This window comes from Arachis hypogaea, chromosome 15 (genome assembly GCF_003086295.3).
Source record: "Arachis hypogaea cultivar Tifrunner chromosome 15, arahy.Tifrunner.gnm2.J5K5, whole genome shotgun sequence".
Lineage (NCBI taxonomy): Eukaryota > Viridiplantae > Streptophyta > Magnoliopsida > Fabales > Fabaceae > Arachis > Arachis hypogaea.
This window is the reverse complement of record NC_092050.1, coordinates 120,180,684-120,196,105: the sequence shown is the minus strand read 5'-3', so window position 1 is coordinate 120,196,105 and position 15,422 is coordinate 120,180,684. Positions and strand designations below refer to the sequence as shown.

The following is a 15,422-nucleotide window of genomic DNA, read 5'->3' as shown; positions in this document are numbered from 1 at the left end:
TTTATTAGGTTAGTATATATAGGCGAAGATCACCCATATTTAAGATCTTCAGCCCCTCAGAACATATCACACGTTACTTTCTATACATTATGAGCAACTAAACCTCCTAGGTTAAGGTTAGGAGCTCTGCTGATTCCTATGGATTAATGCAATTTCTTTTCTACTTCAATATATGTTTGTTTCTATTCTATGATGCATTGTTGTTCTTTATCCTTATGAATTTAGGGTATGACCCCTATTCTACATGAGTTCTTTAGAAGTCTTGACCCGGATAGTATTGAGCTACAGCTTGAGAGTGCATCACGGGTTCCAACAAGTTACTTGGGCTAATTGGGATATGTGACATGAAATCCCGTTAGTCAGGGGTAATTAAGGTTCCTGTGGCTCTAAGGGCTAGAATCATAGAGCGTCATTCTTTGATCCGGAAGATCCAACCTTGTCTATGGCGTTTTAAGTATGATCATCAAGAGATTGAACTACGTGTGCTTCACTCTCTCCCAGATTGATCTAGCCTGTTCGGGTGTTTGGTTTGGACCTGAGGAGATTAATAACCATGACCAATGGCTTAATCACTTACAGCCTTGTCATTGAAGGAATCATCCATCATTGGAGTAGTTAGTATGACGTGTTGATCTAGAAGAATAAGCATCTCTGAAGCCTTAACTGATCTCTCATTACTGTTTCTACGTTTTATTATTATTGCTTGTTTATGCGCCTATAACAAACAACAACTATCTTTCTATTCGCCTGACTAAGATCTGCAAGATAACCACAGCTTGCTCAATCCGGCGATCCTCGTGGGATTCGACCCTCACTCACCTGAGGTACTACTTGGACAACCCGGTGCACTTGCCGATTTAGTTGTGCAAGTCACAAATTCGTGCACCAATATCCACAAAATTAAGAATCAAAATAGAATAGAGTAAGCGCTTAACTAAAAGAATTCGAAGACAAAGATGAATAATTAACCTAAAAATATTTTCGAAAATAAATTAAAATAAATCCAAAATTTTTGAAAAGGAACGACAAAACCTAAAGGGATACCAAACTTAAAATCAGAAACTAAGGAAAAACAAATAAAATAGAAATCGAAAATAAAAAAAATTAATTAAACAAAAACTAATAAAAATACCTAATCTAAGCAACAAGACAACTGGTAGTTGTCAATCACAAATAATCCCCAGCAATGGCGCCAAAAACTTGGTACGCGAAATTAGAACTCGCACAACTTAACCGGAAAGTGCACCGGGTCATCCAAGTAATACCTCAAGTGAGTGAGGGTCGATCCCACGAGGATTGTCGGACTGAGCATGCAATGGTTATCCTGTTGGACTTAGTCAAGCAAACAGTAAAAAGAGTTGTTGTTGAAAACACATAAAACAGATAAATAAGAAAAGCAATTAAAGGTTTGGTGTAAAACAATGATGAGAAAACAATTAAGGTCTCGGAGATGTTTATCTTTCCAGATTAAAACATCTTACCAACTATTTTAACAATGAGTGATTCATTTTATGGCAAACTATAAGTGACTAAACCTTGATCTCTTAATGATTTAATCTCCCCTAACCTTCATCAAACGCCACTCTCATGGTCACTCAATTCCGATTAGAGTGTTAAGTTCAGGAAACTATTTTAGCGCCACAAAAACCCTAATTATCCAAAGCTAATAGGATTATATGTCACATATCCCAATTAGTTCATGTAATTAGCAATTTAGGAGGAGTGTTTTCAAGTTGTAGCTCAAGCGAGATAACTCTCTCGAAAATCATAAGAGCTCATGTAGAAAAGGGTCATACTCTCATTCCACCCAGTTTATAAGATTAAGAACGAAAATAACACCTTAGAATTGAATCAATCATTAATTAAAATAGAAGAATAATAGTTCTAATCCATAGAAATAAACAGAGTTCCTAACCTTAACCAGGAGGTTTAGTTGCTCATAACTTACAGAGAGAACATGGTTCTAAAAAGTGCGGAAGGAAGAAGATCCTAAACCTAATTGATCTTTTCCTTTAAATACTATCCTAATAATAAATGCTAAACATAAAAGATATTATTTGTAAATAAAGATTACAAAAGATAAAATAAAATAAAACTAGTAAGTGCTAAATCCTCTTGGAGGCCCAATAGAGTGTAATTCGGACTGCTGTTGGCGTTCAACTTCAGGATTTGGGCGTTGAACGCCAGGTGGACATTCAGCGCCCAGGGGAGAGTTACCAGCATTTTCCTTTCTTGCTCCAGGCTTCTCCAAACTGCTCCGAATTTCACCTAAAATCATGAAAATACAAGAAAAACTCAAAGTATTATCCAAAGGTGATTTTTGCACTAAAATCAAGTAAAAGTAAATAAAATCTAAGTAAAAATCATATAAAAACAACTAGAAAAAGGTTATAAGATTCTCACGCATCATGACTTCGCAACCACAAGTCACTAAACAAGTTCAAGTCTCGATTAACAGAAGTCTAGCTAGACATATAAATAACACAAATGTGACTTTAGTAGCTTCTCCTAGTATAATCGTAGTAAATCCAACTTCTTGCCCTATACAAGTTACCTCAATATTCGCCATCTTTGACTAATCTACCTCTACCCGGGATATATATATATATATATATATATATATATATATATATATATATATATATATATATATATATATATGTTTAGTTGAATCTAATTGTTGTAGTAAATTCTCAAGATTTTATACAAGGATGCAACCTATATTTAAATTAATATTTAATGATTAATCTTTTCTATTTGAATCGATGATATTGGGACTCATGATATCATAACTACCTTTTTAGTGCATCTTGTCAATGTCGACGCAACATTACATAAGAGCGATGTCAACCTAAGCTGGTATGTCGACTCAATTGTCAACACAAATGGAGGAACCTTCGACCCATGTTATGCCTTCAAACCTAGGCTAACGCCTAAAGGCCCAATGTTTCTGAAAATGTCAAGGAAAAAATTATGCCCATAAAAAAATTACCAAAAATTGTAGAATCCTTAACATTTTTTGGATAGCAAATAGAAAAAAGTTATCATCATTTAGTTAACATATTGACTCAACAAATGACGACAGTCTTAAATCCTTTTATGAAAAATAAAAATTCTAGGATTAAACAAGTAACAAAGGAGGTGAATGAGTTGGTTGGGATAATCTAGGGTAAATATAAAGCCGCAAAAATCTGTCGATAAAAAGGGACAAAATTCTAAGGATGTAGTGAATGGTCTCTGACAAAACCTGTTTACCCAATATAATGTTGCCCAAGCTTATAGATAGAATATTGCTCAAGTTGTTAGATAGATACTGAATGGGGCATGTTTTGACATGGAAATAACTAATAATATTTTATATCTCCTTTCATAACCATGTATTTTAGGTAGAATTATTAGAAGAGTTAAAGCCCCAAAGTCTTTGATTAAGCTCTTTGAAAAAAGTGGAGAGTCGATTGTTGAGCATATAGTTTATATACCATGAAAATTAGAGATCTAACTAGCAACAAGCAACTTAAGATGGGAGACTTTTCTTCTTCTTTAAGATTTCACTTACTAGACTTTTAAGGTTATAGCCCAACTTAATCTCTCCTTGACCATAGTCAGAGAAGAGTTTTTATGGTAAATGTTTCAGATAAAAACTAAAAGCTACTCTTTCTTATTTCTTCTCGGTTAAAAGAGAAAAAAACACAACACACAAAACTTTGCCATTCTTATCCTTTTCTAAAACAATATGAATAATGTTACTTTTTGTTATCGCAATGGATCATTATTGTTTTACATGTACGTTATAATTATCTACTACAAGTTAAATGTCTCACATCTCTAATACATTTCATGTTCAACCAATAGTATTAAGTCAATAATCTCATAATGTTCTACATGGACTTTAGAGTTGTTGGGTATCTTCAGTTTTGTCAGGAGACAATCCTTACAAAATTTAGTTCCCTCTGGTTAAATATTTTTCTAAGGATCGGATTATGCCATTCTTTTTTTAGAGTAATTTTATTGATTTTTTGGAATTTAAAATAGTAGTTTGTTCAATTTTGTTCTATTGGATGTCATTTTTTATTATACCACAATGTTGACAACTAATTAATTAAGCATAGTGAATAGCTGAAGATCACATATTTTTATTTGTCAAGTGACATACCACCTAATTTAAGGTGTTATTCTGACTTTTGATTGGCTATGAGACTTTTAGATTAAGTCTATTAAGGACAGCTTTACATAATTTTGTTGTTATAATTTTCTAAATATAATTCAAACAATATTTATCATATGAATTTTATGTATTTATTAATAACACAAAACATATGTAAGTTCTAAAGAAGGAAGTTAATACACTATAAGAGAGTGTTTATTTGTTTCATATTAGTGTTCACTATTGGTTTCTTAAGACACAAATATTTGATGTATATGATTACACATATTTACATCCTTAAGACATGTATTTTGTGTTTGTTCAATTTGTTGAGACACTTTTGTGATAGACGAGGTAGATTTTTAGGACAATTATGATGTTAATATCTTTTCAAAATTTTTAAATCTACTCTCCTTTCCTCCTCTTCTTCACTTTGAACTAGCTCCATCCCACCCTCCCGTGTTCCACATCCAAATTTGCTTTCTACCATCGCCGTCATTATCTCTGCCTTCCATCTTTACTTGAATTCCTTCCTCTCGAGTTTGCAGATATCTTTTCTCCACCTCACCTCTACTGACACTTCTTCTTTCCCTCCAACTCTTCTCTTCTCCCCTCTTCCTTTGTCACTTCTCTACTTATTCTTCCTCCTTCTTCTTGAATCACTCCCTCTCCCTTACCCTTTATTTTTTTCATCTGTCATAAATCTACCGTTATCTTCCTTTTACTATTTCTCTCTTCATCTCCTTCCATCTCTTTTTGTCGTTGTTATTTTGTCTTTTGTCTTTTGTCTTACCTTCATCTTCTGATTTCTTTGCAATTGAGTATCAGATTGACGTTAATTGCATATTTTTTTTAATTGGGGATTCTAGATGAAGGTAGATGATGTTTATGGAGGGTGACGAAGAATAATGTTTTTGGTGAAAGATGCTGAATGATGTTGATGCCTTGCTGGTGGTGAACGGTGGTAATGTTGTGGTTATTTAAGCTTTTAAAGCTAAAATTGATATTTCAAAATATTGTTATATGTAAGTATTCTATTGTGTCTTTGTTATCAAACAAGATAAAATATCTTTTGTTATTTTGTGTGTCAAGCATATAAGTCTGGTACCATACTCAAAGCAAACATAGTCAAAGAGTCTTACGTGTGAATGTATCGAACTCTTCCAATAGTTTTTTTTATTTTTTTTTAGTTTTTGTAATTGAAACTTTCATTCAATCTGGACAAAGGCCCAAGTACACAATGAAAGATCCTATGGGTGGGCATTCGCATACTTACATATTGCCATAGCCTCATTAAAACTTCGAAGAGAAAAAAAAAGTTAGTGAAAAAATTAAAGAAAAATAGTATCATACCAATTAGTGAAAAAAAAACACCAAAGAAGAAAAATAGTATTAGAAATATTTCAAGTGCACCGGGGAGTACCAGTGCACTAGTTATTTTAACCGTTGATTTTAATCAATATATATGTACAAGATGTCTCTGGTACGGGTTAAAGGATGGATCGGGAACCTGCGGGTCGAGGCGAAGACCGGGTCGTGTGACTGGAGTGATGGGGGGAGGTACCTGCAAAGACACTCCGACGCTCAAGTCAGAATGGATCTGAGAGGTGTAAGGTATGAGGAATGAATGAATACCTGGAGGGACTTGGGTCCTCTATTTATAGGTGATGACGAGTATCTTATCTTATCTTATTTGGCTAAGATAAGGTAGACGTTTGAATTCGAAAGTTGGTTAGAAGCTCTGGAGGGCCGGTTTCGGGCCTTCTAGGAGAGAGGTGCGGGTCGGACCCGGGAAGCCAGGTTTGGGTGTAGTCCCGGGTCCAGGATCCGTGGCTCGGATCCGTAACAGTTGCCCCCGCAGCGGGAGAGCGAGCAAGGTCGGTCTGTCGCTGGGAGATATGGTTTTTACCGTGGGCTGGGTCTTTAGTTTTTCTCGGGTGGTCGTTTGGTTCTTCGAAAGGAGGTCGGTGCCTCGGTTTCGTCTCGTGGAAGATTCGTCTGGCTGTTTTGGTCTGACGTGACTCTTCTGCGTCTGCTGCGCCCGTTGCGTTCTTCGAGGCATGATTTATTAGTCTCTTTTTCCGAGGGGGCATTTAATGTGAGGGGACGTTTTCCTCTATTGCCCTTATATTTGCTTTGCTTTCCAGGGGTATTTGCGTTATTTTATTTTTTCAAAACCGTTTTGGTTTTCTCTCTTCAGTTCCCTCGTTTGCTTCATTTCTCTATCGCTTTCTTCTCTGGAAAACATCTTTTTCCTTCCTTTCGTATTCTGTGGCTTTGGTCGAGCTTCTGTCGTGGCATTTTCTCTTTGGGTTTATTCTCTGCATCATCAGGTTGGTATTCTTCTATTTCTTCTTGTTTCTTCTGTGATTTATGCTTTGTCTTCCTTTGCATTTTTGTTTTGTCTCTGCTTAGTGTAGATTAGAATTGCTTTTCGGTGTATTAATGGTATTGCATGGTGGTAGATAGTTCTGTTGGGGTAGTGGGTTTTGCAAGGGGGCGAGCGCCACCGTGTAATTGGTAGTGTATAGTGGTGTCTGTTTGGTTTCCTCCACCGTTTTTTGCCGCGAGGTTTGGCTGACGGTGGTGCTCGTCGCTATTTTAGGTATGGCTCGTCGAAGGACTGAGGGTGTGAGGGCTCCGGTGGCCCCAGAGGGGGGTGTCCCCGATCTTTTCTCTTGGGTTACTAGTGATGTATGGGGATGCCGTCGCGGATGACGGAGGCGGACTTCCAGCAGCTCCGTGATCAAGGAGCTGTTTGTGAGGGTGGCGATGCCGAACGCCACTACGAGCTTTCTCTCCCTGGGGTTGACGAGAGGGTTTGCTATACCAATCTTGACTCCCCGACTGTACCGGATTGGATGTGGGTGTATGAGGCGATGTTTACCCGGCTCAGTGTTTGGCTCCCCTTTTCCCCGTTTGTTCAACAGTTATTGAGCCAGAGCTCCGTGGTGCCGTCCCAGTTACATCCGAATAGCTGGGCGGCGATACGGTCTTTCGAGCTCGTTTGTGAGTTTTTGGAGCTTCCTGCCTCGGTAAACGTTTTCCTTTTCCTCTTCTTGTGTACCCTTCCGACCAAGGAGGGGAAGCACAAGAAGGGGTATATGTCTTTTAGAGCTCAGCCTCATCGTCGGGTCTTCGGGTTGTATGAAGATTCTTTTCACGGTTTTAAGAGTAGATATTTTAAGGTCCGTCCCGTAAGGGGGAACCATCCTTTCTGGTTGACGTTGGAGGGTGAGCGGCGATTCCCCACCTATTGGAACTTTAAGGCGGGGTCGTCGGTTTTTACTCAGGTCACGCAAGAGTTCTTGACTTCAGAGGAACGGGATGTCGCTCTTGTTCTGTGGCAGTTGTTTGGGGAGCGTCTTCTTAATCCTCGGGATGTGATGGGTGACCCGGTTGCTTGTCGGTCATATGTCGGTGTGTGATTTTTTTTTGGAGGTTCCGAATTTGGTACTTATGCTTCTTATTATTTCGCAGTTGAGATGGCTGGAGGTTTGACGACTCTTGCCCGTTTGAAGGCTCAATTGTCTCAAGGCGCTTCTTCTGGCGGTTCTCCTTCCACTCTGAGCTCGCGACCTACTGATGGTACGAGAACCGTTTCTGAGGATCTCGTGTTGACTGAAGGTGGTACCGAGGGGTCGGGTCGGGGTGTGGATGCTGATGATGATGTGGTTGTGGTGTCGCCAGAGGGTGCGTCTCGGAAATGGAAGAGGTCGGAGGATGTTGAGAGCGAGAATCTGGTGGAGGGGGAGGGCGAGGTTCCGTCAGTGATGGATTGCCGTTTTGATGCTCCTGCCTTTATTGACGAGTTCCTCATGCCGGGCACGGAAGATTTCTTTCGTGAGTGTGATGTGACTTTTCAGGCTAAGTCCCTTTATCGGTCTCTTCTTCACTCCGCCGTGATTGTCCGGAAGGCCGAGCCTGTGATAGCTCAGGTGGGCCTTCTAGATAAGAAATTCCGTCAATCTTAGGCTGAGGTGGCGAGGTTGAAGGGGTTACTTGCTGATACCGAGTCAGCGAGGGAGCGGGCGGTGAAGTTATCTGAGGAGTCTGGCGCCGAGATCCTTCACCTTTCCGAGGTTGAGACTTCTCTTTTGTCTCAACTTGGAGAAGAGCGGAAGAAGGCTTCGGATGCTGAGTCTCGGGTGGGCGTGCTCTTGGCTGATGTCGGTACATTGAAGGATGAGGTGGCCGGCTTGAAAGCGGAGGCCGTGGTTTTAAAAGAGGAAAAAGCTGTGTTGCTTGCCGACGTAAAGGAAGCTGTTGCTGCTACCGAGGAGACGATGAGGGCTCAAGCGTCGGTGTTGGCTCCGGGTGTGGATGTGTCTGTGATGGGAGCTTTCAAGGCCGTTCGTGATGGCCAGATTGTTGATCTTGAATAGTTTGATTGTAACTTTGCTATTTTTAGTTTGTTTTAAACTGTTTAATTTTGGTTGGCCATGGGCCGTATAACCGTGGATTCGTAGTTTTTTGGACTTCGGTGAATGACTTTTGGGCCGTTCGGGCCTCTTTTTGTGTATTCCGTTTTAAGCTGTTCTGTTTTTTGTTTATTTGTTCCCTTTGTTTGGGATGAGAGGACCGTCGTGAGGTCGGTTTTTCGTGGATATCCGTATTTCGGGCCCGGGGGGTGATCGGTCCCTCGTTTGTGGCCGTGTACGCATTCCGTATTTGGGACATAAGAAGAAGATAGAAAATAGCTTAATGGAATTTTATTGATGGTTGGGCCTCGTTAAAACCCTCCGTCTATGGCGGGAAAGAGTACCCGAGATTGACACTTAAGCGAATTTTAAAATTTAAAATTGAAAAATTGTAAGGGGGAAGGTAGTTAAAGGAAAAATATAAAATAAGAGAAAGAGGGGGTGACCTAGGGAGGTCGGTCTAGGTGTAATAGCGCCGTAAGTTGGCGGCGTTCCATGTCCTCGGGATTTCATCGCCATTGAGTCGCTCGAGCTTGTATGCTCCCTTTCCAATTGTGGCCTTGATTCGGTATGGTCCTTCCCAATTGGGGGTGAGTTTCTCTTCCCCTGGGGTCGGGGCTCTGATGTCATTTCGTCGTAGGACGAGGTCGTCGGGTGCGAATTCTCGTTTCATGACGCCATGGTTGTATCTTAAGCTGATTTTTTGTTTTAGGGCTAGCTCTCTGACATGGGCTATGCTTCTTTCTTCATTGATGAGGTCTTATTCTGCTTCCTCGTCATTGCCTCTGACCGTTTTTCTGGGGCTTGGGTCTCCGATCTCCACTGGGATGACGGCCTCCATGCCGTATGTTAATCGGAAAGGTGTTTCTCCCGTGGTCATTTGGGGTGTTGTTTGGTATGACCATAGGACCGACCCGAGTTCGTCGGCCTATAGTCCTTTGGCTTCGTCAAGCCATTTCTTGAGTCCTTTGACGATTACTTTGTTTGCGGATTCTACCTGTCCGTTTGTCTAGGGGTATTCTACCGAGCTGAAGCGGTGGGATATGCGTAGTCCTGTTAGGAATTCTCTGAACTTTTTATCAGCAAATTGGGTTCCGTTGTCCGAGATGACGATCTCGGAGATCCCGAACCGGGTGATGATTTGTCACCAGAGGAATTTTCGGTATTGGGTTGCTGTAATGGAGGCCAGGGGTTCGGCCTCGATCCACTTAGTGTAGTAGTCGATGGCGACGATGAGGTATCGGAGCTGTCCGGGTGCCGTAGGGAAGGGTCTGACAAGGTCAATTCCCCAGGTGCCGAACGGCGGCTCTGCCGATATGATGCTGAGCTGGTGTGGGGCAGCTTGGTGGATGTTGGCGTGCCTTTGGCATTTATCGCAGTTTTTTACTAACTGCTTGGAGTCCCGGATAACCATGGGCCAAAAGTATCCGGCTTGGATGATTTTTTGGGCAAGGGTTTTTCCTCCGATATGGTGGCCGCAATAACCTTCGTGGATTTCGTGGAGTATGTACTCCGAATTCCCGGGTTCGACGCATTTGAGCAGGGTTGCGAGAATCCGCGTTTGTATAGTTGTCCTGCGACGACCGTGTAGTTGGCGGCTTCCCTCTTCGTCCATTTTTCCTCTTTGGGGTCTTCAGGTAGTGTTCCGTCGAGGAGGTATTGTAGGATAGGGTAGGTCCATGATCCTTGGTTGGAGAGTATCAGGTGAGTGTTAGCCATTGTTGATATGGACGGTGTTTTAATGACTTCCTAAATTAGCAATTTGTTGCCATGTCCTGGTTTGATGCTGGCTAGCTTGGAGAGGAGGTCTGCTCTGGCATTTCGTTCTCTGGGAACGTGCCGTATGGTGATGTGATTGAATTCTTCCTTTAGTTTGTTCACCTTGGCAAGGTATTTCTGGAGCAGGGGGTCTCGCGTTTGGTAGTCTCCGTTAATTTGGGAACTGACTACTAGCGAATCGGTATTTATTTCTAAGGTCTTTGCTCCGACTTCTTTGGCCAGGGCTAGGCCTTCCAGGAGGGCCTCATATTCCGCTTGATTATTTGAAACTGGAAATTCGTATCGTACTGATTGTTCGATTACGACTCCGTTCTGACTCTCGAGAATGACTCCGGCACCTCCGGAGGTGACGTTCGATGAGCCGTCAACATGTAGTTTCCATGATTCGGGGGTGGAGTTTCCTGGGGTCATCTCGGCGATAAAGTCGGCCATGGCCTGTGCTTTGATCGCGTACTGGGGTTCGAACTTGATTTGGAACTGAGATAGTTCGATGGACCATGCTAGCATTCTTCCCGCTAGGTCGGGTTTTTGTAGTACTTGTTTGACCGTCTGGTCGGTTCGGACCGTCATGGGGTGGGCCAGGAAGTATTGTCGCAGGCGCCGGGAAGCCGTTAGGAGTGCGAAAGCTAACTTTTCTAGACGTGAGTAGCGAGTTTCCGCTTCTTGTAAGACTTTGCTTATGAAGTAGATAGGTTCTTGTTCCTTTCTCTCGTTTTCGCGGATGAGCGCCGCTGCGAGCGCTTCTTCCGTTATGGAGAGGTATAGGTATAGGGTTTCTCCTGTTTGGGGTTTAGCGAGAACCGGTGGCTCTGCTAAGACTCTTTTGAAGTGTTGGAATGCTTCTTCGCATTTTGCTTCCTAGTTGAAAGGGGCCCCCTTCTTCATTAACTTAAAGAAGGGGATTGCTTTTTGTGCCGATGCTCCGAGGAAGCGGGATAACGCCGTGAGCCGTCCGGTGAGCTTTTGGATGTCGTTAAGGTTTTTAAGGTTTGTCATTTCAAGGATGGCACGACATTTTTCCGAGTTGGCTTCGACTCCGCGTTGCGTGATCATAAAGCCGAGGAACTTTCCCGCCTCCATTCCGAAAACACATTTTGTTGGATTGAATCGCATCTGGTGTTCCGTAGGGTGTTCATTATGAGGTTAAGGTCGCTGACGAGTTGTTCGCCTGACTCAGTCTTGGCGAGCATGTCATCTATGTAGACTTCTAGTTTGCTTCCGGACAGATTCTGGAATATCTTGTTGATGAGTCTTTGGTAAGTGGCTCCGGCATTTTTTAGGCCGAAGGGCATTACCGTGTAACAATATGTCCCTTCTGGGGTGATGAATGCTGTTTTTTCTTCGTCAGGTCGGTGCATCGGAATCTGGTTATAGCCGGAGTATGCGTCCATGAAGCTGAGGTATCGATGGCCGGATGCGGCATCTACTAATCTGTCGATGTTTGGTAGGGGAAAGGCGTCTTTTGGACAGGCTTTATTGAGGTCCGTGTAGTCGACGCACATTCGCCATTTCCCGTTAGATTTTTTCACCAGTACGATGTTGGCTAGCCAGGTCGTGTAGGGGAGTTCCCTTATGAAGTTGGCTTCGAGTAGGGCTTTGACGTGCTTCTTGACCTCGGCGGCTCGATCTGGTGACATTTTTCGTCTTCTTTGTGCTACGGGTTTAGCTTTGGGGTCCACGGCTAACCGGTGGGACATTAGGTCGGGGTTTATTCCCGGCATGTCGGTTGGTGTGAATGCGAACAGGTCTCTATTTTGCTTCAGGAGTTGGGAAAGATCCTCTTTAAGATCGTATGGGAGGTTCCTGTTGATGAAGGTGTATTCCTCTTTGGTTGGCCCTATTTGTAGTTTTTCCATGTCGCCTTCTGGCTTTGGCCTGGGTTGGCCGTCTTGTCGGGCGTCCAGGTCAGCTAGGAATATTCCGGCCGCATCTCGGGATTTCTTTCGTAGGGCTAGGCTGGTGTTGTCGCACTCTTCTGCGACTTCTCTGTCTCCGTGGATAGTGTCGATCGAGCCGTCGTCGGTTGTGAACTTCATGAGGAGGTATTTAGTAAAGATGACAGCAGAAAAGTCATTGATTGTTTTTCTTCCGAGAATGACGATGTAGGCTGTGGAGTCTTTGAGGACCACGAATTCGGCTAGGATTGTCTTCCTTTGGTTACCTGTCCCTATGGTGATGGGGAGGGTGATCGAGCCGTCTGGTTTAAGGAAATTATCTCCGAGTCCCGTGACACCGTTGCGGTGTGTTTGGAGGTTGTCGTTGTGGAGTTCGAGCTTGTCGAAGGCTCCTCGGAAAAGGATGTTTGAGTCTGCCCCGGTGTCCACCAGTATCCTTCGTACTAGTCCTGTTCCGATCGTTGCTGAGATGACGAAAGGGGTGTCTTCAGCCGAGGTGCCGTGCTGGCAATCCTAGGGTAGGATGGTTATCGTATTGTCGGCCAAAGTGGTAGGGGCTTGGTTTCTGACAGCCATGACCTTGAGATCTTTTTTCAGTGTTGATTTTGACTTGCCCGATATGTCTTTGCCTGTGATGACGTTTACTATGATGGTTGGGTCTTCCTCTGGGCTTTCCCTAGGGGGTTGTTTTTGCGCTCTTGGGTTGCGCCCTTCTCTTTCTGGCGACCTGTCTCTTTCTGCACGTTTTGGTTCTCTGATGATTTTGGCAAACTCTGGGAGCTTGCCGTCTCTTGTGGCTTGTTCGAGGGCATCTTTAAGGTCGAAACAGTCTTGTGTTCTGTGCCCGTAACCTCGGTGGTAGTCGCAGTAAAGGGTTTTGTTGCCGCCTGTTCTTTCTTTGAGTTGTCGGGCTTTTGGGATGATGCCTCGATCTGCAATCTGGTGGTATATCTCGATAATTAGTGCTGTCAGGGGCATGTAATTAGAGAATTTGCCGATTCTTGGTGGTCGGTTTGTGTTTGCCAGTTTGGGGTGGTCCCTTTGATTTTCTTTAGGTGGTGGGTTATGTCGGGGCGCCGAGTTGCTGTGTTGGGCGTTGCCGTGTTGCCGTTTATTGGCGGCGACGACTTGGCTGACTTCCTCGTCATTGATGTAATCTTTGGCGACGTTCTGGATCTCGTGCATGGTCCATACTGGTTTGGTGGTTAGGTGTTTGCGAAAGTCTTCGTTCATGAGCCCGTTGGTTAGGCAGAGGCTTGCGATGGAATCCGTGAGTCTGTCGACCGTTAAGCATTCGTCGTTGAAGCGGTCGAGGTATTTCCTTGTGGATTCTTCTTGTTTCTGCATGACCCCTAGTAGGCTGATGGGGTGTTTGGCTTTAGTGATTCTGGTCGTGAACTGGGTCATGAACTTTCGCGTTATGTCGTGGAAACTGGCTATGGATCCGTTTGGGAGGGCATTGAACCATTTGATTGCCGGTCTAACTAAGGTTACTGGGAAGGCCCTGCATCGGACCGCGTCGGCTGCTCCTTCTAAGTTCATCCTGGCCTCGAAGGCCGTTAGATGTTCCTGGGGATCTTTGGTTCCGTCGTACTTCATGTCGGTGGGTTTGTCGAAACCTTTAGGGAGTTTTGCTCTTAAAATCCTTTCTGTGAAAGGTGTGTCTAGGGGTGTTCAAAACCGATCCGGACCGAACTAAACCGATGGACCGAACCGAAAAAACCGAAAACCGAAATAACCAAAAACCGAAAAAACCGAAAAAAGTGATGTTTTGCTGTTTTTTGCGGTTCGGTTCGGTTAGGGTTTTGGTGGCAAGAACCGAAAACCGAACCGAACCGAACCGGTTCTTTCCAAAACCCTAAAAATTAAAACTGCCCCACCCTCCCCAAACGCGTTACCCTACCTACTTACCTTACCTTACCTTACTGCTGCTGTGCTGCGCGAGTCCCTCCCCCCATGGAAACCTAACCCCGCCCAAATCCCAGATCGGAGCCACCACATCTCGCCCACTCACCCAGACGGCCAGACCCCCCACGGAGCCAGCCTGAGCCACCCACCTCCTTGATACTCGAAGCCTTTCTCTTCCTCCATATCTCACCGCCTTCACTCCTTGAAACTCAAAGACGAAGCAAGCCTGAGCCACCCACCTACCGCGAAGACGAAGACGAAGACCCAGTCACCCACTGACCCAAGCAGCGTTTCTGGGTTCTGCAGGGTCACCTCACCACCTCCGACCTCGCCGCCTCCACCCAGAAAGCCTCCACCCAGCAGCGTTTCTGGGTTCTGTAGGGTCACCTCACCACCTCCGAGTCTTCGACCTCGCCTCCTCCACCCAGAAAGTCTCCTACCCAGCCACCGATTCAAGTGCATATGGAGCCCGAGCCATCTATTCAGGTAAACTTTACTGATGCATTGTTGCCTTGTTGGTATTACTGCTTGAGGTTATTGTTCAGTTTATTCAGGTTAGGGTTATTGTTGGTATTGCTGTTTAGTGTTTACCATGTATTCAGTCTATTGTTGGTAATTTTGGTCTTGCTGGTTATTGCTTGTTTATTGCTGGTTTTGTTCATTGCTTGTTCAGATATGAATACATGATAAGAATTAATTAAGAAAATTGAAGCAACAGGAATTCTCAAAACTAAGGCAACAAGCAGCATATTAAAAGCTAAGAAAAAAATAACCTCATGTCAAGAATTAATTCGTTCTAAATCTAAATTTCATTAAGAATTTATTGTTAGTAAATAAATTATGAGATACTTGATCAAGTTCTACTGATGTGGTGTAAAACATATTTCAACCAAATTAATTAGTAATATTATGATGGAATTTTAACACGTTTGTTTCCTAACACCTAAATTATATTCTTGATTTTTACCTTTGATTGAATTGGATATCTAGAAAGATGTCACTATTATTTTGTTGATTGTAAAAAAATGATGAGACGGCATTTAGCAGAGTCTGTGCATAAAACTGTAGCTGTTTCTTTCCCTCATAAAAACTTAAAACGTGCATAGTGCAACTAGTTTCAGATTGTTGTAGTTCATGTTAATTCCAAAGCACCAAAAGGACAAAGAAAAGTGTGGTCCCTCTCTCACCCAAAGCAAACACACATGCCTCACTATCCCATATAAGATGAATTGGAAGGTACTATTGAGAACAATAACTTGGGGACCTCAAAGGCTA

The 15,422-nt window shown here is 43.1% G+C and overlaps 1 protein-coding gene across 1 annotated transcript; it reads right to left on the bottom strand.

The window, feature by feature from the left end:
- Positions 1–12,752: 12,752 nt before the first annotated feature.
- Positions 12,753–13,838, bottom strand: LOC112748768 (uncharacterized). Its single transcript, XM_025797011.1, has one exon. The coding sequence runs from the start codon at positions 13,836–13,838 to the stop codon at positions 12,753–12,755; it is 1,086 nt and encodes a 361-aa protein (XP_025652796.1).
- Between the last annotated feature and the right edge of the window lie 1,584 nt (positions 13,839–15,422).

What these genes read in the sequence shown, in the direction of transcription:
- LOC112748768 (XM_025797011.1), bottom strand. Translation starts at nt 13,838, where the DNA reads ATGAAGTACGACGGAACCAAAGATCCCCAGGAACATCTAACGGCCTTC.